Source organism: Artemia sp. Qi Xiang Cuo, chromosome 2 (genome assembly GCF_049724085.1).
Source record: "Artemia sp. Qi Xiang Cuo chromosome 2, ASM4972408v1, whole genome shotgun sequence".
Lineage (NCBI taxonomy): Eukaryota > Metazoa > Arthropoda > Branchiopoda > Anostraca > Artemiidae > Artemia > Artemia sp. Qi Xiang Cuo.
Genome location: NC_142795.1, coordinates 5,092,497 through 5,118,671, shown reverse-complemented (window position 1 = coordinate 5,118,671; position 26,175 = coordinate 5,092,497). Strand labels below are relative to the sequence as shown.

The following is a 26,175-nucleotide window of genomic DNA, read 5'->3' as shown; positions in this document are numbered from 1 at the left end:
TGAAGTAGCACAAACAAGCTTTGGCTTACGAGTTCCGAATTTTTCGATTAGTTGTTCTCTGTTCTGCAGCCATTTTCACGCACAATATTGATCATTACTTTTTAAGTAATGAACAGGAAAAAAAAAACTTAAAAAGCTTCGATTTTCTCGATAAGAAAAGAAACCCTTATTTCAACCAAGTTAAGGATTTAACAAACTCAATTGGTTAGTTCAGCTACAGGTGAGGACCTCTAAGCTTAAGGGACACGCGCATAATTTATTTGATATACAAAAACTTTTTTCTTAGAAATGGCTGATTTTTAACATTGGACATTACTGACTAAATAAATAAAAATAAAATTCTTACTTAATAAAAAACCTAAAAATTTTAAAATCTAATGAGGAAAAAATGCTTATTTTTTGGCTACATATTATAGATCTGTTATAATAGCAACATATTATAGGCTACATATTATAGATCTGTTATAATAGCGAAGAGCCCTAGGTCTGATAGACGATATTTCACATAAGATACTTCGATTTGAGGCATCGCTTGTACTCTACTCCAACATAAGCATAGAATAGAAGATATTCGTTCACTACAATAGCTGGAGCTAACATGAGCAAGTCAGTGTTAAAAAAGAAGACACAAACTAAAGATAAACAAAAATAAACAGCAACACAAAAGTTTGAAGCAGCAAGTGCTGCTTCAAGGTCAATAGATTAAAATCGGTCATAAATGAAATTTGTATATGTCAATAATCAGGTCACAGGTTCATGATTACAGTAAAATATACACACGGTTCATGATTATAATAAAGTATATACAAGTCTAATCTCCTGTGGGTCAAAAGAGGGAAAATTTGAACTTTTAGGTCAGTATTTTTTATACTTTCTTTGAGGATCCTTCAAAGCCTTCTCAAGGGAGAATCTCCGTCTCTCCATGTACAGGAATGTTGCTCTGATAAATCACTAAACTTAAAGTACCATATTCAGAATAGCACAAGTGATTTATGTGTATGCTCTATCTAAGGGTGTCCTAAAGTTTCCAAGGTCTCAATCCGTCCCTACTATGTTATCCTTTCTATGTTGACCAATGAAAAAGGAACTTCAGCTGAAGGTATTCAGCAAAAAGGAAAGAGCTTCCGCTGACTATCTTCTTGCTTAAAATTTTCCAACGGTCTCTTTCGGAAGTTGTTTTTGGTCAAACTGAGCTGTGACTATTCACGAAAAAAAAAATTCGTCACTATTAAATGAACATATTCAAATAAAAAGAAAATTAAAATAGAGATCATAGGATTTGAAATATATTCTAATTATCAAACAGTTCGTGGTAACGAACTGTAAGTAAGGAGCGACCCGGCTCAATGGTAACCGAAACTCTAGAAAACGGGTTTTTGATACCAATAGATATATCAAAAGAATCAGATTTCAATGCTGATTTCAAATATATAACTTTCATCAAGTTTAGTCCTATCCATCAAAAGTTACGCGCCTGAGAAAATTTGGCTGATTTTCGAAAAAAGGGGGAAGACCTCCTAAAAGTTATAAAACCTGAATGAAAATCACACCATCATATTCCAAGTATCAGAAAACCCTATTAAAGAGGTGTTCAAGCTCCTATCTGCAAAAATGTGGAATTTTACAGTTTTTTCCAGAAGAAAGATCACGGATGAGTGGTTATTTGTTTTTTTGTTGTTTTTTTTTTCCCAGGGGTGATCGTATCGACCCAGTGGTCCTAGAATATCGTGGGAGGGCTCATTGGAACGGAGATTAAAAGTTCTAGTGCCCTTTTTAAGTGACCAAAAAAATGGAGGGCAACTAGTTCCCCTCCCACGCTTATTTTTTTCCCAAAGTCACCCGATCAAAATTTTGAGATAGCCATTTTGTTCAGCATGGTCGAAAATATGATAAATATGTCTTTTAGGATGACTTAATCCCCCGAAGTTCCCAGAGGGAGGGCTAAAAGTTATTAACTTTACCAAATGTTAACAGACAGTTTGGGTTTTGGGTATTTATCCAGACTTTTTCAGGCGGTTTTGTTGCGGGGAGGTGTCGGTCAGGGTGGGTCAGTGGGGAGGTTGGAGGAGCTGTTCATGACGGACGTTTTCATGGGGGAAGGGAAATTGCCATGAAGGGGGCGCCGGACTTGCCAGCATTATTTATTGGTTATTGGGAAGTATACAACCATTTTCAGGAAGGATTTTTTCTGGAGGGGGGGGCTAGAGGAGGGGGTTACTCTGGAGAATATTTTCATGGAGGATGTTTCTTTGGGGTAAGGGACATTTCTATGAAGGGGGCGCCGGATTTCCAAGCATTATTTAAGAAACGATCAGAAATTAATTAAAAAAAAACAAGTTTTTTCAACTGAAATGTAAGAATGAATAATAGAACTTAAAACGAACTTAGATTATAACGCAGGTGAGGGGGTTTTCCCCTAAGTCAGCACCTCACTCTTTACGCTACAGTTTTTTTTTAGTGCTTTAAAAATAGCGCTCACTTCTAATTAAACGGCCTTTATGACTACGGGGTTTCTGAATCAAAATTTTTTTTAACTTTTAACGTAAAGAGCGTGGTATTGACTAAGGGGAGAACCCCTTCATATAAGTAATAACATATACGTAATAAAAAAAACAATAAAAAAACAAGCGATACGGCTCAATAGTAATCGAAACTTTTAAAAACGAAATTTTGATGTCAATAAATGTATCAAAAGAATGTGTTTATAATGCTGATCCTAAATATATAAATTTTATTAAGTTTAGTATTACTCATCAAAGGCTACGAGCCTGAGAAAATTTACTCGATTTTTTAAAGAGGGGGAAACATCCCCTACAAGTGAAAGAATTTTAATGAAAATCACACCGTCAGATTCAGCGTATCAGAAAACCCTATTACATAGGTTTCAAGCTCATATCTGCAAAAATCTGCAACTTTGTATTTTTTGCCAGAAGAAAAATATACGAATATAGAAGTTAGTTACGTAAGTTAATTTGTAAAGACATCCATTTAGCAAAAGAAAAGTAAAATTTTTATACAAATAAAAGCTGCATTAACTAAAAAACGATCAGAAATTAAATAAAAAAAACAAGTTTTTTAAACTGAAAGTAAGAAGCGACATTAAAACTTAAAACAAACAGAAATTATTCCGTATATGAAAGGGGCTGTCCCTTCCTCACCGCCTCACTCTTTACGCTAAAGTTTAACTCTGTCACACATCTTTAGTTTTTAAAACAATAAAAAACTTTAGCGTAAGGAGCGAGGCGTTGAGGAGGGGACAGCCCGTTTCATATACGGAATAATCTTTGTTCGTTTAAGCTTTAATGTCGCTCCTTACTTTCAGTTTAAAAAACTTGTTTTTTTTATTTAATCAGACATAAGATATTAACAATGTGCTTTAATACATTTGTCGTGCGATATGTTGAAGTTCCTTGACGAACAATTTCCAGCTCTTTTGTACTTTTCTTTAACTGCAGGTAATAACTTACGGGAAGCGCCAGGTGGTCTGCTCAACACACATAGCACTCTCGACCGAGAGCAAACAATCAGGAGATCAGTACGTGTGCTACGAGGACTATTGGTCTGCATGGAAAAGTTTTTTTTACAACCACTGGAGAAAATGAGACAGATCAGATATCAATATCCCCAAAATAAATAATAAGGATTTAGAAAAATTCCTTCAAACTTTCCGCGTGGAGCCTCGACTCATTATGTAGAAGTTCGGAGGTACCACTAGCCCCACTGCCCCCTTCATCAGAAGTTTTCACCTATGCTAACATCCATTTTGACAAGCAGCCACAATTGCTTCTTTATTTTACAGAAATTTAAAATAGAAACTAAAAAACAGCACAATACGGCCTTACGTGTCTTACCTCTAAGCCATGTTGAAGAAGAACAATAAGAAGCTGTCGAATAAAAGCAAACGCCTGCTTCTTCTCTTCTTCTCTGTTTGAGGCGATGTTCTCACAAGCTGTGAACACCAGAACATGCAAGGGAGTCAAATTGGTTCTTGAAGAACGATTTGTGTTAGCGCCATGTTTGCAAAGAAGCCGCACACAGTTAAGGTAGAAAACCTAAAACGAAATCCTCTTGAGGAGCAGACTGGAGAAGACTATAAAGATAGCCAAACCACTTCAATCAACGACCAGTTAATTAGACATAGTGAAAAGGGTACATTCATCGGACCAATGGAACAATTTACAATTCTTGTTAAAGTCATGCGTCCTACTGTTTCTGTTTAAAGCCTACAGGTTGCAATCATTTAATATACTATTGATATTCACCCTCTTTTTTGCAAATCTATCAAAACGAAATGTCATATACATTCAGCCAGACAAACAGTATTTACACTTTTTTTTAGGCGTGTACACGGGGGGAGGGGGAGGGCTTTGCGCCCGTACCCATTCCCCCAAATCTCATACTTTTGCTAAGATTCTCTGGTTTTAAGATATGTAAGATTCTTATTAACATTCCTTACGTTAACCCTTTGATTCGCATGTTTGTGTTTTTTGTTTGAATTTTTACCCTCCCCCCGCCAAATAAATTTCCATGGTACACTGAAAAAGATTATGAAACAAAAAGGACAACTGCTGTTGTTCGGCCGGTATTTTTTTCATTTCATTTAACATAGGCTTTCATTCTTATTGTAATGGTTTAGGGAGCTGCATATCAGATACAGACTAAAATCAGACACACAATTTACTTCTATACCCCAAGCTCATATCTAAACCATTCCGTTGAAACTCTGCTGGAAGCCGAATTATTCAAGATATCTTTTTATGTTAGTTTTTTTCGGTATTTCAAATAATTTATGTAGTCTTGATTCGGTGTACATTTACTTTTCCAAGTCAAACTGCAAGATGAGTTAAATTTAATCAAGAAAGACTTCCTGAAAGACTTCAAAATCTTTAATTAATTTTCTCAAATCAACTTTCGAAACAATAGAGTAAGGCAATAATTGCAACAGAACAATAGAAATACATCGTTATAATATTTTGACGTTCTATTCCTGAATGGTCGCTTCTCGCCCTTAATGACCTTAAGTTCTAATTTTGCTAGTGATGCCCACAAGACATCCGGAAGAGCTTCAGGTGGACTATTCTGTTTAGTAAAACGGAGTTAAGCCCAATACTCCCCTCTGTTATTGTGAAAGTGAACTGTTGCACTCCAATCCGTCTGGCCAACATCGTTAGAATCATTATTAAACGTGATGTTGGTTTAATTTAGTTATATCGTGAAAATCCAGTTGAAGTTCTTACCTCAGAGCTGATGTGCTTTGTGCTTATTCTGTGCACTCAATAGGGGAATAGAAAAAAAAAAATTAATTTCCAGAAACTTCTATTCAGCGGAAACAAGTAACCAATGTCGCAAAATTCAATCCACCTTCTACTGACGACCGAATTCCTTGTTTATCTTTCAATTAAATATTACAGTGCGTTTTATACAGTGAATTACGGGCCTCCTTCTCAGTTCCTTACCTTTTGTTCCTACGCACACATTACCTTCTAGTATTCTACTATTTCGTGTTCCTCCCATCACTGTTGACCCTGTTAATCTCTGTGTTGAGAATATTAAATTGAAATGTTGAGATATTTATGATGTTAGTGTTTTTCACCTTCACTATGGTTCAAGAGGACCTAATTTATCATAGTTTTTTTTTCAAACTAGTTTGCGTGCGTTTTTGAAGCACGATTCTTTTCGTCACTACGATTCTTGAACGCGGTAAAGATACGATAAATCGAACGTCGAAGAGACCTGCTGCGGTGACTTGCTTATTGAGCACATTTTTTAAAACTTTTAAATGATGTTTTCCGATTTTTTTTTCCAGAGAGATTAACCCAAAATTAGATTATGAGCCATATCAATCTGTTCGCATTGCGTGTAGGATGCCAACAACATCGTGTTATCACTTCCTTATTATTTCAACAACAAAAACGCGGTTCAAAAGTACATTTATTTACTTTTATAATGTATATTAAATATATTATAATACATAATATATATATTATATATTTTTTATATTAAAGTACATTCAATGTACATTAAAGTACATTTATGGATGTTAGACGTTTCAAAAGCCCTTCACCTTGCCATATCTAGTTATGGTATTCTCTTACTCAACCTTATTCAAGCTTGCATACGTCCTCAATCTTTGTTTGTACCATGCTAATCTAAATGTGCAAGTTCAGTTAGGGTATACTATTCATCTCTGTTCGGTTCATCAGTCGCATATGGCCCTTTTCGATAGTCTACCCATTCTGGCTGGAATCCTTTTTAATTTTTGTTAATCCCCTTTGCCATTTGGTACTATTCCATCGTATTTTATACGACTAAAAATTGTATCATATATAACATACGCAGAAGGGCAGATGGGCTACAACTGATTAGCCCTTCAATTTTTAGCCCTTCAATTAAGTAAAACAGTTTGTTTCTAAGGTGCTTGAAGAAATTGTCATTATGATTAACACTTATAAGCGTGAACGTTTAAATGTTTATACTAACAGCCCAAGTAGCGATATTAATTTTCATTCTTTTATAGTTAAGTTAGTTTCTGCGTTGCGTTGGCTAGAAATTGGCACTTATTTCTCTGTATCACCTATTCGTTCTTGTGCGCAGTAGATATTCGCAGTAAACATACGTACGTACGAAACATACGTAAGACTAGATAAACTTCATTCATTGTGAAGAGATCGTACTATCCTTTGTCTGGCAAATTTGCGCCCGTATTTTAGTCCCAGATATGCAGGATATAAGAGTCCCAGATATGTTCCAGATATGCACCCTAATATACCCTAATATGGTATTTTAGTCCCAGATATGCAGGATATAAGAGTCCCAGATATGCACCATAATATATCCTAATATGATATTTTAGTCCCAGATATGCAGGATATAAGAGTTTTGTATTTCCAGTATTGCAAGTATTCTTGATATTTGATCCGTATAATCGAAAGCTTCCACCAAGAAATTGTATTCAATGTTAAAAAAAGAGATTTACTTGCGGTTATATTCTTTTCATCCTGTCGTGCGTTAATTTTGATTTGCTTTTACTGTTACTACTAATAACTCACTACACCACCAAACCACCGGAGACGAACACAGCTAAGCAAGTCCCTCCTTCATCCCAATCTATTCACAGCCGTCCTCTTTAGATCCTCCCCAGAAGTTCCCATTTCCATCAAAATTTATATTGCAATTACTGATTTGTATTTGCTTTTATTTTTATCTTTAATTTCACCATAGAGAAAGTTGGTTCTGTAGGAGTCTTTTTTCTTTTTTGGTACTCAATTTTGTTTTGTAGAACAAATTACACACCTTTGTTGTATAGCAGATAGGACCTTTAATATCAACTAGCAGGCCCGGATCAAATAATTGCGGGGCCTAATTCGATTTTTTTGCGGGGCCCTCTCTATATATTAGATATTTAAAGAAAACATACCTGCAGAGTAGTTTACGTACGTAGTGCAAAATCTCTCTAATATAGAATAATCTCGATTAAATTTATAATAAATTTTTTGACATGAACTATTACGAGTATCATTTTTCTATAGAAATTATATATCATATAATAATAAACACATTAATAAATCTTATTAAGTAATGTAGACTTGGAACAAACCTATTTTTAATTATTTGAATAACACCTAATTTATCTAATATCATCAAAAACAATTTGCTTTAAAATTCCAAAATCTTAATCTTTTTGTCCATTTTGATGATGACACGGGGCCCTTTTAAATGCGGGGCCGGATTGGGCCCAATCGCCCTTCATCCGGTCCTGCTAACTAGTAATATATTAAGAAAGCATATCAGGGGATAACTAAATAGCAGCACATGAACAACAAGCCACTTAAAATCCATTTATATAGAAGCTTGGTTTCAATATTTTACGTACAAAATGTCTAGAAGGAATAAAATTGATAAAGTGCTGTTTTTTTTTTGTTTTTTTTTTCAAGCTGAAATGTGAATTTAGAAAGCGTACAGAAGTAGAAACCAAAAAGAAAAATAGAGATATATTACTCTAGGTGGCTTTTTCTTTTCTAGAAAGCTTCTCTAGAGAAATGAGTTTAGAAGGCGTTCCGAATTAGAAACCAAAGAGAAATAGAGATTACTTTCCTACAAATCGATGGTAAAAAAGAACTGAATTCTAATTTCTGTGACATATCTATGACATATCTTAGTTGTCCATTTGCATTTTTTCCTTAAATATGAAGAAACAACCCCGCCTTCTAAAATTTTGATTGATTTGAAAACATCCTGCAAGAGATTTTGGGCCAATCACAAAATGTCCCATCAGAAGGATCAGATCTATAATGTTTTACTTCCCAGTTGATTTCAACCGAAATAAATATGTAGAAAAAAGGGCAATTTTCGTCTACCAATCTAAATTTGGCAAGATTATTCAGAATGTTCTTCTGAATTGGAGACACCCATCAATCTTAACCGGTATTGTGATTGTTGTGACATCGATAATGTGAAAAAATTACAAAACAAACTAAGGCAAGTTGTTACAGTGTCATTGCCTAGTATTATACTAAAAGCTGACTTTTAAGTATTGGGTTGGCCACCTTAAAGCAGCTTATCAGTCGTTAAAGTCGTGACTGCACATTTAGAATCACTGTGGTAGACCCCAACAAATGGTGTTGTTAACAATGTGCACCTTTACACGAATTGGCAATGTAAAAAAAGCTTAAAAAGCGAATCGGGTAAAATTGTGATTTCAAAAAATGTGATTTCGTCTGTGACATATCTTAGTTGTTCATTTGTATTTTTTCTTTATATATAAACAAACAACCCCGACTTCTCAAATTTCGCTGGTTTGAAAACATGCTGCGAGAGGTTTTGAGCTAGTAAAAAGAGTGAAGACTTTTTGAGAGCATCTCGGGCATTTTTCTTGCACATCGTGTCTTAGCTTTGCAAACTAGTTATTTAAAGCTTATAACAAAGAAGACAAAAGTGTATGATCAAAACTTTATTCAGACAGGAAAGTTCTAACAGAAAGATATATTTTTTTCTACAACAATACCCGAACTCTAACAAAGATTCAAATCACTGACATAAAAATATAATAAACAAAGAAGGCCCAACTGCGTTATGCCCTTTCGCTCTCTTTTCCATTTCGATTTTACGATCTATCACAGAAAAACAAGTAGACAGTTTTATGTATCCCTTTATAATTCAAAGAGATACTACAGTCAACAAGAGAACATGAATCGTAATGTACTTTCGGGAAATAAGCCATTTTCTCATAAACGTTCCTATGGGGCTCATTCAATCTCTCTCAAATGAACTTTGAGACGACAGCGCCAGGGGATAGATACAAATTTACCAAAGGAATTACTTTATCGAGGAAGTAGATTGGCTAGTAATCCCTTTGGTTGCTAGAGTGGGGAAACCGGTCGAAGGATTATTTTAATGAAATACGATATAATAGGCACCCAAACTTTTTCTGTCTGATTTAATGCAACCTGAAGAGCAAAGGGATCTAATTTAAAACTTGAGGAAATAAAAGATTAGTCTGTAAAATGAACGGTAGTATCTCGAATTTAATGAATTAAATAAGAAATTTAAGAAACAAAACAGGGGATGGAAAAATAGACCTTTTTGCTTATAAATAATCTATATTTTTATCACTTTATTTAAAGAAAAATTCGGAAGCTGATTAAATTTTTTTTTCCTTATTGCTTCCCTCCGAAAAACAAAATAAAAATAAATCCACGAAAAAACTTCAAAAAGTGTTCCGAGAAAAATGCGGACAAAATTACCTGACAGAGAAAAAAAATAATTACCCAAAAGCTATGGTGGATGGACGCTTCTAATTTAATTTTTGAATCTCGCTAAAAGAATGCAATTAGATTTGATGGAAAATTCTGGGGATCTAATACCCTTTAATTGCCGAAACAGGTCGTAGCGACATTCAACGGCCATTTCTGCTCCCCTGGGTATTTCATTTGCCATCGGATTGACTTTCAACATAGTATTTAAATCCAGAATACGTAATTTTAAAGAAAGTTTTTTGCCCCCATAACCCCCCCCCCTCTCAAAAAATAATCAAATTTTGACTTTACATACAGTATCCAGCCGTAGTGCTAACACTACTAACACTACTACTTCCTCGTACCATAATAACATTCATATCATGACTGTTCCTAGACATCGCAGTGCTCCTTTCAAGCTATTAACTCCATCACAACTACTCCTAGTTGTAGTGACGCTCCCAAAATTACTACTACTGCCTCTGAAAGCATTTACTCTACACCTGCTCGGTGTGGGGTTACCACGACAACTACTAGTGCCGTTGCCACTACTGCTCCCTAAGAACAATGATATCATGACTACTCCTAGTTGTGGCAGTATTCCTCTGACTAACTACCTCTAGCACGACTACTAGTGCCACAACTACTTACATTCCCCGAACAATTCCTCCTAGTCGTGACAGCGCTCCTACCACAAACATCTTTACTGCTACTTCAATTGTCTTTACTACTCCTACCAAGACTACACCTATTATGCCAACCCCAGTAGAAGATAGTAACCCTATTGCCTCTGAAACTATTTACGCTACTCCTCCCCGGAGTGGGGTTCCCACAACGACTACTACTGCTACTAAGACTATTCTAATTATGACTACTCCTAGTTATGGCAGTGCTCCTATGACTAATTACCCCTTACACGACTGCTAGTGCCACAACTACTTCTACTCTTCCAACAGTTCCTCCTAGTCGTGACAGTGCTCCTACCATGACCAATTCTACCTCTACTCAAATTATCCTTACTACTCGTACCATGCCAACACAAGTAAAAGATAATAATCCTACCTAGGCAACTACAATCATTGCTGCTATTATTACTCCTACATGATTACATTTGGCCGTAGTAAAACTTCTACCATGACAAGTGTTGCTACTGCCACTAACACTAAAACTCCTAACCCAACGACAAATACCCATACCAAAGTCTTCATAACACGACTACCACTGCATTACCACTCTTACAACGACTACTCGATTTCGTCAGAGTACTCCAAGCACGGCTACTACTAAGGCTCCTATATAGACTTTCCTACCATGACTGCTACTACCAATAACACTTCCACCACGGCTGCTACTTCTTATACCATGACTAGTGTTACCACCACCACTCCCATGACAACTAGGCCTGCCACAACTATTCCCTTCAATGCGAATAATACTAGGGGAAAATGTCAGCCTCCTTTCTTCAAGGTTAATATTCAATTTTACCCAGCTCACTTCTCTGTCTTTTGTAACCCCCAGCACATACTTAATCTAATCGCAAAAACCACCTGTCATTAGACTCAAGGCCGTACCCATGATTTTTTTTTCGGAGGTTGTTTTACTCAACGGTTTTTTTTTCGGGGGGGGATACACGAAAAAACCTCAAAAACACATACAAAATTTGTTTATATCCATTTTTGTTACATTTTGACGAGTCGAAAAAACATTTCAGGAGGGGTTCAAACCACCCTACCCCCCCCCTGGGTACGGCCTTGATAAGACGCGTATGTTGAAACGCATAAGTTAGGATTAAGAGAGAGTAGTTTAAGAAAAGAAGCAAAATACAAGTAGGAGACAAATACCTTAGTAGTATGCGACAAGCTATACAAAGGGTCTTTGTTGATAAGTGGAACCAAGCAGACCATTAGAGGACCACTACCATCTCTGCCCACGACATTTGGATCTCCGCCGTGCTGGAGTAGCATATCTAGTAACTCGTAACGAAATTCCCAGTCCCGAACATGTCTCAGAACGCATGCAAGCGCGGAGTTGCCAGGCTGATTTATGCTCGGTCCAGCACCCTAATAAAACATGATCAGGTTTCTTTAGCTCTTTGTCCAAAAAGAAAAACTACTTGTTTTCTCTTAGCGTCCCACTTTTTTTAGTTCAAAAAAAAAAAATAATACAAGACTATAAAATGTAGCACGAGGTGGAACACGTCCGGTATGACGAATTTCATTGGCTGGTTTTATTTCTAAGGTCCGCAAACGCAACCCATGTGATCAGAGCCGTTCTAGGTCTGTGCTGCCCCGAAAACATTAATTATAGCACCCCTCGCGACTCAAATATAAGCAAAAAATTAAAGTGAAAATGTTAATCAAAGTGAGTAATCCCCAGACACGACCCCCCCAGGCATGGTGCACGCGGCAGCTGCACTGGTCTCCCCCTCTCCCATTTGAACAGCACTTCATGTGACCTCCTATATATTTTAATTGAAACATTATTACAGTTAACTAGTATAAATTGAAGTACCTCCCATTAACCTCCCATTTTAGCAAAGAAATTCGGGTCGTTATGGCTACCAATGAGAAAAGGATTGCAGTTAATTAAGATGATGCAAGGGAACTGTGCCCAAATCGAAAGCGTTATTTGGTATACATTATTTATATACGTACTTTTATCAAATGGTAATACGAAAAATATAAGAAATAACATTTTTATTGAACATAAAACTGGATAAAGAGGGGGGGGGGGGTTCATATCATATTTAGCGCTCATACTTCAGGTATTTAAAGACGATGTGGAGATAAAAAAAGAGCAACCCAGAAATTGCTTCCTTTTTGTGATTGGAGAAGAAGCGATGGAAAAACAAATAAATACTAAGTCGTTAAGGAAAATGTTTGTTTTTACATGTTCACATTTTTCTGAGTTGTCTGTCAGTTACGGAAAAATAAGGATGTATATATTTTCAAATTCATTTGGCATAAAATTTTATTATAATGTTTTCAACAAGTTGAACTGGTAATCTTCTTCTTGATTTAATCATATGAGAGCAAAGGTTATGTTTTTCCTTGGAGAATCTCAGAAAATATTATGTCCATGGTACTAAACGGTAAATCCACCAAGAATCGGAAATCCGTTTCTTTCTATATATAAAAAACATTAAAAGCATAAAACCAACTAACGAGCCCGGCTATCTCGGTACGCAGAGCAGCAGATTCATAATCTCGAGATCATTACGAGATCATTAGGATTATGATTATTAAATTATGAGATATTGTTAAAGAAAATTTGAAAGTCACCGAGAGGAGAGGAGGTGGGAATTAAAAAAAAAAAATAATCTCGAGATCATAAAGTTGAATGGATTGGGGTTTAGGTTAAGGATTGGGGTTTTCTTTATCTATTTGTTAAAAAATAAAATTAGAAAACATGTACCTTTTTTGAGTGAAATTTGAAGCAAAATTGTCATTAAAAAATAATAAGGATGAAGAAAAAAATCGTAATTCGACTATTTTACATGTGCAGTTAGGTAAAGAATTAGATTAGATTAAAGGGAGACAGGGTCCTTTCTTTTCTTAAATGAAAATTCCCAAGTTATTATTTTGATAAATCTAACTGATTTGTCTTGTGGAGGGGGGTGGAGTTGAAACTTCCAGGGAGAGTTTTGTTCAGGAGAGAGGTAAGGCGTTTTCGAATTCTGTGTTGGGGGGGGGGGGGGGAGGAATTTTGGTCCGTTTCTTAAAAAGCTATATTTTTTTCTTTTTTATGCCTTTTGTATTAGGGGCTTCGCTCTAGAGTGCCATTAAATAAAAAAAACAAGTTTTTTAAACTGAAAGTAAGGAGCGACATTAAAAGTTAAAACGAACAGAAATTATTTCGTATATGAAAGGGGCTGTCCCCTCCTCAACGCCTCGCTCTTTACGCTAAAGTTTTTTATTGTTTATAAAATAAAGTTGTGAGACAGAGTCAAACTTTAGCGTAAAGAGCGAGGCGTTGTGGAGGGGACAGCCCCTTTCATATACGGAATAATTTCTGTTCGTTTTAAGTTTTAATGTCGCTCCTTACTTTCAGTTTAAAAAACTTGTTGTTTTCATTTAATTTCTGATAGTTTTTTAGTTAATGCAGCTTTTATTTTGGCTCACCTTCATTGAATAAGTAAACCAAATTTGCATAAAAATTTTACTTTTCTTTTGCTAAATGGCTGTCTCCAAATTTGGTTCTGACGTAATTTACAAATTAACTTACGTAACGAACTTCTATATTCGTATATTTTTCTTCTGGCAAAAAATACAAAGTTGCAGATTTTTGCAGATATGAGTTTGAAACCTATGTTATAGGGTTTTCTGATACGCTGAATCTGACGGTGTGATTTTCATTAAAAATTTTTCACTTTTAGGGGATGTTTCCCCTCTTTAAAAATCAGGTGAGTTTTCTGAGGCTCGTAGCCTTTGATGAGTAATACTAAACTTAATAAAATTTATATATTTAGCATCAGCATTATAAGCCCATTCTTTTGATACATTTATTGACATCAAAGTTTCGTTTTTAAAAGTTTCGATAACTATTGAGACGTATTGCTTGTTTTTTTTTTATTGTTTTTTTTATTACGTATATGTTATTACGTATATGATGGGGTTATCTCCTTAGTCAATACCACGCTCTTTACGTTAAAAGTTAAAAAAAAATTTAATTCACAAAACCCCTGAATCACAAAGGCCGTTTAATTAGAATAGATAGCTCTTTGTAAAGCACTAAAAAAAAACTGTAGCGTAAAAAGCGAAGTATTGACTTGGGGGAGAACCCCCTCATATACGTAATAATTTCTGTTTATTTTAAGTTCTAATGTTGCTTCTTACTTTCAGTTGTAAGTACTTGTTTTTTTTAATTTAATTTCTGATCGTTTTTTAAATAATGCTTGGAAATCAGGCGTCCCCTTCATAGAAATGTCCCTTACCTCAAAGAAACATCCTCCACGGAAAGATTCTCCCGACGTAACACCCTCCTCCAACCCCCCTCCCCCCACCAGATAAAAATTCTTCCTGAAAATGTCTGTATACTTCCCAATAACCAATACTATATGTAAGCAATGGGCAAAGTTCATAACTTGCAGCCCTTCCCCTGGGAACTGTGAGGAGATTCAGTCATCCTCAAAGACATAGTTATTATATTTTTCGACCATGCTGCACAAAATGGCCATCTCAAAATTTTGATCGGGTGACTTTGGGAAAAAAGAGCGTGGGAGGGGGCCTAGTTGCCCATCTTTTTGGTTCACTTAAAAAGGGCACTAGAACTTTTAATTTCCGTTCGAATGAGTCCTCCCGCGATATCCTAGGACCACTGGGTCAATACAATCACCCTGGAAAAAAAATAAAATAAATACGCATCCGTGATCTTCTGCAAAAAAACTACAAAATTCCACATTTTTGTAAATAGGAGCTTGAAACCACTACACTAGGGTTATCTGATCCGCTGAATCTGATGATGCTGTTTTCATTAAAGTTCTATGACTTTTAGGGATGTTTCCCCCTTTTTCCGAAAATAAGGCAAATTTTTTCAGGCTCGTAACTTTTGGTGGGTGACACTAAACTTGATAAAACTTGAATACTTGAAATGAGCACACAATTCAGATTCTTTTTATATATCTATTGGTGTCAAAATTCTGTTTTTTAGATTTTCGGTTACTAGTGAGCTGAGTCATTCTTACTTACTGGTCGTTACCATCAACTGTTTGAAATCTTCAAATGTTTTTAAGTAGAAACATAGAAACCGACACTTCAGGGGAAACTTCAAAAGTTTTTATTCGTTGACCCACACCCTGGCTAAATGCTCCCATATTCTTGGTCATTTCACAAAAACGAGTAAACCAGGCCTTCTAACTTAATTCATATTTTCATGTGTTTTACCAGTAGAGGTGCAGGAGATACATATTTAAATATTTCTTTTTTGATTTCTTTTTTTTGGGAAAAATGATAAACCAAACTAAATAAACCCTCCAAGTATTGTTTTTTCTTTCTTAGAGAACAAATTATAAAAAAGACGGATCATTGCCTGGGATCATCACTTTTAGCTCAGACTACTCCTTTAGCCCACATATTGCAAACCTAGTAAAGAAAGCAAATTGCGCCTTAAGACTGTTGACTAATTTAGGGCGCCTGGGTTTTTCCACAACGCAACTCAAACTGGCATATCTGTGTTATGTGCAGCCATTACTTCATTGCACATGTCCGGTCTGGGCACCTCAATTGCACAATACAAAACATCTCAGTAGTGACATTGAAACTGTCGAAAAAGGTGCTGCGAAAATCATACTCGGTGTATATGATGTGTCTTATGAATCCGCTCTCAAGTCGTTAAAAACACCCTCTCTCCGTGAGCTCCTTGTAAAAAGTGTTTACCTACCCGAAGCAAGAATAAAATCGAACCGATTAAAATCGGTTCTCATTAAAACAGATTAAATTAGAACTTAAATCGAACCAACCGATTTACCAACTATTTTGTTCCTTTTCCTTTTGTTCCTTTTTGTTACTACATTTAATCCTTCATAATTTGTTCATCTTGTAGTTTATTGATGTTGTAAAAAAATAGCCTGATTTAGTTGTGGCCTATGCCAAAATTATAAAGCTTTTTTTATTAAACGAATCTTGAACCTTTGAATCAGTAAAGAAGTGTTTTTCACTTTATTAGCTTTTAAAACATTTTAAGTCTTCATTGAATTTTTCAAATCTTTTTTATTTTTTGCAGTAAAATTTTCATTTACTGCAATGATTAAAAATTAGAAGAATTGAAAAAAAAGAAAATAGGTAATACCTGATGTATAAGGTATCGGACAATGTGAAGCATATCCCATTTATTCCATGGTAATGGATCCTCACCGCGACTAGATGAACTGTATCCGTAACCGTAGCCGTATCTACCTTCTTCCAAAGCATAGCGAACTATCAAGGCATGGAGCGGGGTATTTCCAAGGGAGTCCGGAACATTCAGTAGCTCCTAGAGGAAAATAATCATAACAACTCCTATGAATTTCCTATCGCAGCCAAAACTTCATTTTAAAGCTTAAACTTTGATACTTATTATCACAAAGAGGTCTAAAACTTTTGAGAGTTTAAAATGGTACTGATGTCCAAAAGAAAAATCGCCAATACCAACTGACAAGATATTTATTTCGAAAAATCACTATCGCAAAACCTGAAGGTCCGAATTATAATTTCGGAGAAAAAAAATTATAAAAAACACGAAAACTGGAAAAATGGCAACAAATGCATTAGACATGGGTCAAGACAAGACATGGGTCAGGACAAGCCAAAACTTCATTTTAAAGCTTAAACTTTGATACTTATTATCACAAAGAGGTTTAAAATTCATGAGAGTTTAAAATGGTGCTGATGTCCAAAAGAAAAATCGCCAATACCAACTGACAAGATATTTATTTCGAAAAATCACTATCGCAAAACCTGAAGGTCCGAATTATAATTTTGGAGTAAAAATATTATAAAAAACACGAAAACTGGAAAAATGGCAACAAATGCAGTAGACATGGGTCAAGACATGGCTAATTGTAGAAAAAGAAAAGCCAAGACAGATAGTCCAAGTAATTGAGAGGCAAATTCGTCAGTCAAAAATTAAACTGGGGAATATCGATTAAAACGTTAAAAGATAAAACTGGTCAAACTAAAAATAAATGAATGCATATAAAACAGTTAAAAGCGAAATTAGATAAGGGGGGGGGGCAAAACACAGGGAACAAATAAAATGAGCAGCACCACTATCCATAAAATAAAATAAAAAGATAAGATAAACTAGCGGGCTATTTTACTCATTTTTTCTGCAATAAAGGGGACAAAGGTTTTTCACCGTTTGCAACTTTACTTCTTTTAGCCTACCCCAAACTGGTAGGCTAACCAGTATTGGGGGAACCTTACCCCAATACTCGTCTTTTCAGATACTTTTAAACGTAGGTAAAGATGAAGAAAGCAGAATTCTGTCACTACAAGACCTACCAGCTTAAAACCAACTAACCCATTAGACCTACCCAGATTTTCTTAAGGTAACTAAGACCTGCTTTGAGCATACTCAATTTTGACATAAAATAATTTTCAAAAAAGAACTCAGACTAATTATCTGCTACTACTACTACTACTGACAACTAACTGCGGCACCAAGCCGCCCGCTGTCAACACAGCTGCGTACGCTCCTCCTCCATACCAATTAATTCAAAGCCTCCTTTAAACCCTCTCAAGAAGTTCCCATTTCCCTTAAATCTTTTGTTACATCCTCCTACCCCATTCGGGGACGGCCCACTTTTCTTTTGGCCCTATATGGCTGGCCGACAAGGACAATGTTCGGTAATCTGTCATACTTCATCCGCAAAACGTGTCCTAGCCATCATAACCTTTCTCTCATTACAGCCCAATAAAATGGTAATGAGCCACATTTTTGTAGAGCTTACTTTTTGAGATACGGTCAGCCAGTCGGGCACTCAAAACAATCCGTAGGCAATTTTTCTGGGCAACATCTAGCAGATCCTCCTCCGTCAGTCGGAGCACCCATGCGTCAGAACCATACTTGACAACTGTCATTACTAGATTCCAATATTCTAATCTTGATTCGCAGAATTAACACCCCACCTGGGGGGTGTTAATTTTAAAAATACATCAAAAGTTTCTTCATGTGCATTTTTGTTAGGTTTTTATGAGTCGTAAGACAAACATTTAAGGGGGTTCAAGTTATTTAGTATGTTTCACCAATTTGTAATGGTCTATCTAATACAGATAAGGAAAAGGAAAATCGAAAAAAAAAAGGAAAATCGGCTATCACAAACTCTAAAAGAGCAAAATTTAGCTGTCCGAATCAAAGGAAGAATAAAAAACTCTAAAAAATCCAAAAAAAGCGAAATCGGAGAAAAAAGTACTACAACTACTACTACTAAAACTCACTGCTGCACCAAGCTACCTGAGGCCTAAATAGCTGCGCATGCTCCTCCCCCATCCCAATCTGTCTAAAGCTTCACTCTTCATTCCCTCCCAAGAAGTTCCAATTTTCGTTAAATCCTTCTTTAGGACTCCTTCTCAACCCATTCGGGGATGACCCACTTTTTGTTTGGCCAAATAGAAAAAAATCGGTCATCTTTCATCAATAAAACGTGTCCTAGACATCTCAAGCTTTCTTTCATTACAGCCGTCAAAGGTGGGATAGAACCACCTTTTTTGTTCAGATTGGTAAGTAACAAAAATTTTGTTTTAAAAAGGAGAACACTATGGGGAATAAAAAGGGTTATTTTTAATAGAGGAGGCTCAATTAATGTTTTTTTTTCCAAAGGGACGAAAGTCTTCTTTTTTCATAATTAACAGGGGAGAATGCACTAGGGACAGGAATTTCATGTGAGACTAAGCAGAAATGTTGAGGTTTAGAGAAGAATTATCAATAAGATTGTGTTAATTGATTTAATTGATTTAATCAATTAACCAGACTGCTTATTAGCCAGGAGGGTTAATAAACATTCAATATGCTTCTATCCTAGATTGAATTCAATTTACTTTTGCTAAGTCATAAAAAAAGTCTCAAGAAATATTATCCTCAAATAAAAAAAAACCTTCACTGCAGTCATATGCTAGACCTTAGTTCCTCCGGAGCCGTTGGTGGCGGACAGGACATCAACGAAGCCTCTCAAAGCGGTGACGTCTTCTTATTCAGGTCTCAGCCGTCCTCAGACCCTGGACAAGAGTTCGCCACAGGGTGTTCTTATGAAGACCTCGTCTTCTTCTGCCGTTTGGTTTCCAATCGTAGGCTGTCCGAGGAAGGCACCCTTCTCTCATGCGGAACACATGTCCTAAATATGTCCATCTCTTCTTCCTTAGAACAAGAGTAATGAGAGGCTCGCCCCTTCTACGGTGGATTTCAGAGTTAATGACTCTCTGTAGCCAGCTTATATTTTAATTTCTACTCAGGCCCTTTTTTACAAATGTAAGGATCCTCTTTTCGAGCTGTCGGTTCCTTTTCCAGTACACACAAGCGTATGTCTAGAATGACATATCTAATTTGACACTTGCTATCCTTTATTAAATGACAAAAATCGTGACTATTCTGGGTGAAGAAAAAAAAAGAATATACAATCTTCAGATATGATACACCAACCTTTCCTGTAAATTTGAAATTTATTTTAAATCGATTCGGAGCACAATAGCACAAGGTGTAGGCTAAAGGAGTTAATCAGAATAAACAAGGACTTTATTGCCCCTTTTCACCCGCTTAGTACCATAATATCACTAGTTTTACTATTTTGTCCGTAGTTTTCATTATTTTTTTTTATTTATTTATTTTTTTTTTGCTGTGTCCACAAATTCGATCTGTTTTTAAGAGTCTTGTTGGGTTCTACAGATTGAAAATTTTTTTGTGCGTTCTAGAGTCCCTTTTCCCCTATTTATCTATGTATTTATTGCTGTTTTCGTCTATTACATTTTGTATAATTATAAACTTTTCCCTTTTATTTAGCTTCATTATGGGTAGGTTCAGAGTTTCAAACACGGGCCAAACTTTCCTCACTGCCCCAAAAAAACTTCATGGAAAAATATATATATATACATATATATATATATATATATGTTTATGTATATATTTACATATATATATATATATATATATATATATATATATATATATATATATATATATATATATATATATATATATATATATATATATATATATATATATATATATATATATATATATAAATATATGCATAAACATATATACATATATATATATATATATATATATATATATATATATATATATATATATATATATATATATATATATATATATATATATATATATATATATATATATATATATATATATATATATATATATATATACATATATATATATATATATATATGTAAGTATATATATAAACATATATATATATACATATATATATATATATATATATATATATATATATATATATATATATATATATATATATATATATATATATATATATATATATATATATATATATATATATATATATATATATATATATATATATATATATATATATATATATATATATATATATATAAAGTCTTATAACACTTTAAAAAAGCTTCTTGTTTTAATTCAAGGGCCTTATGTGTCAGCAATCTTCTTAAAAGTTGGGAAAGCATGTTTGTGTTGGCATTAGATGAACCTCAGGCTGGGTACATAGCTTCATGAGACTCAAATAAGGCAGTTGGGAATGTCAATAGCTCGTATTTGAGCGTATTGGCCAGATTCGAACTGAATGACTTCACCATTTGCCACTGGTGGATATATTGCGGTAAATTTCGCGGCACGCTCTTTACTGTTGAATTAATATGAGCTTTTACCCGTCATTGAATCGAATATTTTTGTTCCAGTGCCAAATCGAGGTTCACGTTGGATACTGCTCCTAAACTTGAAGAAAAGCATAGCAGGTTCTCTGTATCTCTAAACAAATCCGGCAACTGGACATATTCAAGCAGTCAGAGCATATCCGACACGTCCTTCTCCCTGCGAGTAACCGATGATTCAACAAGCTGGTTGCATATCATCCAGGTTGTGCTAGTAAGAGATTGCATTAAAGCGTCTATTTGCACAGAAGTTGGCCTCCTCGATACTCATACAGCTCTTTAGACTTCGGAGAATCCCAGGCCTCTGCGTGTTCTGAGATTCTTCATCAAACCTTGCTCAATTACTAGGTCAGGGAACGGCCCTGCGCAGTTCCTGCCGGTTCGCTAAATCATGAACATTTTCTGAACTTTTTTGAATTTTCTGAATATTTTTGTGTTCATTCGTGTGCGAACGTTACGCAAATTACGATTCCAATTTTTCTTCCCCCTCTGACCTCGCTTAGGGTTGAATTAGGGTACTCAATTTTTCGATTTCGCTGTCATTTTCGGTTTCCGGGCTTGAACTAGTAGGAAATAGCCTTTCAATTTGAAAAATATTGAAGAAATCCGAATGCGAGACACCCCCCCCTCCCTTCTCTTCTTTTCTCTGAAAAAGGGTTTTTTCTATAAAGGCAATATTAATCGATTTTGGATGTAATATAGAAAAAATTGAACATTTGGTGTTCATTTGTGTGTGAATACTGTTTAAAACAAAGATTCTGACCCCCCCCCTTCTCCGGCCTCCTTTAGGATGGAAATTTGGTATTAAATGATGGAATTTTTAATTTTGATGTCTTCTAGGTCTTCCCAGACTTAAATATACGTGAAACGACTTTTCAATTCAGAAAATATTACGAAATTTAAATTCAAGATCCCCCCCCCTTCCCAAATTTTTCACTGAAAAAGGGGGTATTTCTGTACGTGCTATTTCAGCCGTTGGATATGTTTTAAAAGAGTTTTTCTGAACATTTTGGTGCCAAAATATTTCAGTTGCTCAATTGCTGAGGTTTGGCCTTTTTTTCGTAATTTTACTGTGCTACAAATGAAAAGGGAAATCTCATTGTTTTGCGCAAAAACCAAACTGTGACCACAAACGGACAGTGAAAATTCAGAGAAGTTGGGGCGTGCTCTTAAAAGACCGTTCAGCCAAGCACGTACGAGGTATTTTTTTCAGGGGGGGGGGCGGATAATACAAAAACATTTTTTTGATAATTTAAATAATAATTGTTAAGGAATTTAGAAACATTTTAAGATTTGAGGTGGGCTGAGCCATGCCCCCCCCCCTCCAGGTGACGTCCTTGAACTCAACATCAACAGCCGTACCTGAATATTCAGACTATTATCACGTGAGACAATAAATCGATTCATATTTGCCATATTAACTTATATCAACGATAATTCTCTCTTCAGTTACGTACTAATGTGTACTAGTACATTAGTTAGTACATTAGTAACGTACTTAGTACATTAGTACTAATTAATGTACTAGTACATTAGTTATGTACTAGATAAAAACGAGACAGTTTGTTACTAATTTTATATCCTATACATCGCAACTAAAAAGTATACTGTTGCATCAACTTGAACATGAAGAGGTAATTATACTAGTGCGAGCAAAATTAGTGCACCAAAATTATTTGTCTAGACTTCTCTTCCTTTCAAGTTTGATTGTTCAAGTTCAAGTTTGACTGTTCATTGCGAAATCTGTTTGCTTGTTCTGTTTGACTGTTCATTGCGAAATCTGTTTGATTGTTCAAGTTCAAGTTTGACTGTTCATTGCGAAATCTGTTTGCTTGTTCTGTTTGACTGTTCATTGCGAAATCTGTTTGATTGTTCAAGTTCAAGTTTGACTGTTCATTGCGAAATCTGTTTGCTTGTTCTGTTTGACTGTTCATTGCGAAATCTGTTTGATTGTTCAAGTTCAAGTTTGACTGTTCATTGCGAAATCTGTTTGCTTTAAACCTCATTTTTTCATTCATAATATTTTAATTCTCTTTAAATTTATTATCGTATAGAAAGTAATCTAAACCTTCTACTGAATAAGATGGCGATGTTTGCATGAACTCGTTTTATAAAAATAATTTAGCTCTAACCTACTTTTAAACAAAACAAGCAGAGTAAATTACACTAAAAAGAAAGAAAAATCAAATACACAGACACATAGATAATTTAAAAATTTATCACAGACAAAAACACACGGATAATGTAATGGTGTGGGCCTAGGGACACAACAGCATGTCTTGTTAAATTAGTACTAAGCAACTCAAACAATTGGATTATGTCGGTAGCACCATACTTCTCAATAACGCGTGTATTGTGATATGAAGTGGGAAGGTACAGTAAAAATTTGCAATATCTAAAATAAGCAATACAGATTCGGCGCGAATCACGCATTACGGATAACGTTTTAGAAGTGAAATAATTTCATTAAAATTTTTTGCTATGTTCCAAATGATACTTTACCTTTAATCCATGTTCTAACAAAAATTTGGCCGTTGCCAGAGTATCTTCTGCTGACCTCTTCCCGAGCAGAAAGAGAACATGAAGAGCAGTCATCTGCTGAGTATTAGTTCTGACTGTTGTTGCTGCTCCGCATTGGACAAGCAACTCAACAAAGCGAGTTTCATGTTGGGTTGCCTGAAACACAAAGCAGAACGTAAGAGTAACACCAATGTTAATCAACCTTCAACATTACATCCTCCTCCTCTAATAAAGACAAATTGACCATCATCAACCTTTATAAATAGAAAAGTATTAGGCTTCAATTTGCAACAGAGCTAAGGGAAGATCCATTACTTATTTTTTTCCTTGGTTTACCTACATTTTAATCTACAACTATTTCATTTTCGCTAATTCAGATGCAGTTTTTCTTAGATTTTTTTTTAAAGAGACTGAACTTACAAATTGGGGTACCAATTTCTTTGCAGGGTTGGTCAGCATTTCAGGGGAAGAAAAAGTTTGGAAAAAATGAATTAGAAAATTGCAACAAATTTTGAAAAGACAAGATTTCACGGCCACAACCGGAAAGCTTTCGATACTTTGAGGAAGGAAGGGGCAGTCCCTCTTTGCATGATTTATAGGAGCCAATAGGAGCCGATTTATAGGAGCGAATAGGAGCCAACTAATTGCTTTATAGGAGCCAATTGCCTTCTCTTGATTCCGCAGAAAGGGTTAAAACTCTCGATGAGAGCCATTTTATGCCGTTATTTTTCAGAAGTAGGTGAAGATAAATTAAATTTCCCAGCAGCTAAAGAGAAATAAAAATAAATATCTGTATTTCTAAAGTAAGGTAAGAAAAAAAAAATTAACAACTAAGTTATATTGAAACTTTAATACTGAATCCACCCTGAACAACAAGGGATAACACTATTTTGCAAGGGTAGCACTGATGTGTCCATTTTTTTATTCATCAAGAGTGGGGAACTGGAACATCATTGAGAGCTTTTTAAGAGCTGATTTGAAAGGAAGCTGCAATATCTAGTGCCTGTTATAATTAACAAAAGACAATATTGCCATAAAATGTAATATTTGACAAAAAAATGATATAACGCACGTATCTTTTGACAAGGGATATGGTATCATAATTAACTGATTATGTTCCCCGATGTCCTCAAATATCACGTGTACTTTTTAAATGGTACCATACATGGTAGATAAAAACCATAAATGACGTCATACTAAAGCTTAAATCATAATACATACAATCAATGTAACGTCACAGCATATATATTAGCGAAAATGTGTCCAAAAAGGATGTTTTTGGCTAGTATCTATATGAATTTCAATTAAATATTTAGCGTAGATATCCTACCGTTTTAATGTTTAGAGCTTCAAGGCTTAAAAAGCCATGGGAAGAAAATATGTAGCCTTGTATATTACCCATATGCCAGTTGAATCACAGGTATCAAGAAGAATGAAACATTAGGTCAAATCCAAGATGTTAACACATAAATACATTGATATTGAAACGCATTCAAATTCTGTTTTGATCTTTGTGAAAATCACTATTTTTGCGGGAGGGGAAGTGATATATTAATTCTTCTCCCGCGGAATATATTTTTTTTCTCCTGTTCAATAAGGTGCACTAAATTCCAAAGCATAAAAAGAATTTTATGTCATAGCTTATGTTTCGTATTAAAATTACTTGTTCATTTGTTCTCTGCAACCTATAGCACCCCATTTACACTAATATAGTAAACACCTCAAACTCTATAAACGAATACTTAAGTCTTTTTTAGAATGTTCAAGTTTGTCCTGAATGATTCCTTATTGAGACTGAATAAATGTTTTTCGCTGCTCCATAAAGATAAGAAATTCCGTGGTAGCGGAGTGCGACTGAACTCTTCTTCGCAATAGAGGACCCAGAGCTCAATCACAGCTGCCGAAAGATAATGAACAAGAAGAAGAAGAAGAAACATAATACTGATAATTGTACAGAAAAAACTATTAGAACCTATACAAAAACTTAACCGAACACAATTTAAATTTTAAACAAACAACACTGAAAAATTAAGAAAAAAGAAATTGGGGACCATCATGAAGTCATTTTGCTATGGTAAATGATACAACTGCCAAAGGTGTCTAGGTCCTTTGCTGGACGTCTGGTTAATTATTCTGACTAAACTCCGTTTGGCTGAAACTTAGATGATAAACTTAACTTAGATTATATGAATCTTTTTAGGACGTCCATATTTATCCTTGAATTTGTCAATAACAACATTTAAAAAAAAACCCACTTAACAGGGATGTGCAGACTGAGGGACCACTTAAATTGCTCAATTCAGTGATTAAACTTGCCATTTTCAAGGAAAAGCAATTCAATATTGGTAGCCCTAATTTTTTTTCAAGTAGTTACAATTCAATTGTGCCCGTTTCCTTCTCAATTATGGATAGGCCTATCCAATTGGGAGCAGTGAAGATGTTAAAAATAGAATAGCCAAGGCTCAGGGTGTTTTTTCACAGTTAAAAAAAGTCTGGAAGAATAGGAAGATAAGTCTGCAAACAAAGATTAGGATCTTAGAAGCTACAGTGATGACGGTGGT

General features: G+C 35.1%; 2 protein-coding genes across 3 annotated transcripts in view; one reads left to right on the top strand and one right to left on the bottom strand.

Annotated features, from left to right (window-relative positions):
* The window catches only part of LOC148954826 (uncharacterized), a 53,376-nt gene extending 32,188 nt beyond the window's left edge, over positions 1-21,188 (top strand). Inside the window, exon 3 of the mRNA XM_089098828.1 lies at positions 21,122-21,188. Within this exon, the coding sequence (XP_088954954.1) occupies positions 21,122-21,157 (36 nt within the window). The 3' untranslated portion in view covers positions 21,158-21,188. The remainder of the gene's footprint in view (positions 1-21,121) is intronic.
* LOC148954825 (uncharacterized) overlaps positions 1-26,175 on the bottom strand; it is an 81,988-nt gene that overhangs the window by 6,856 nt on the left and 48,957 nt on the right. The window contains exons 5-8 of one of the 2 annotated variants that reach the window (XM_089098807.1): positions 23,597-23,770; positions 16,521-16,703; positions 11,576-11,794; positions 3,852-4,052 (exon numbers count right to left, since the gene is read on the bottom strand). In XM_089098807.1, the coding sequence (XP_088954933.1) occupies positions 3,852-4,052; positions 11,576-11,794; positions 16,521-16,703; positions 23,597-23,770 (777 nt within the window). The remainder of the gene's footprint in view (positions 1-3,851; positions 4,053-11,575; positions 11,795-16,520; positions 16,704-23,596; positions 23,771-26,175) is intronic. The other variant, XM_089098816.1, reaches the window with a different exon arrangement.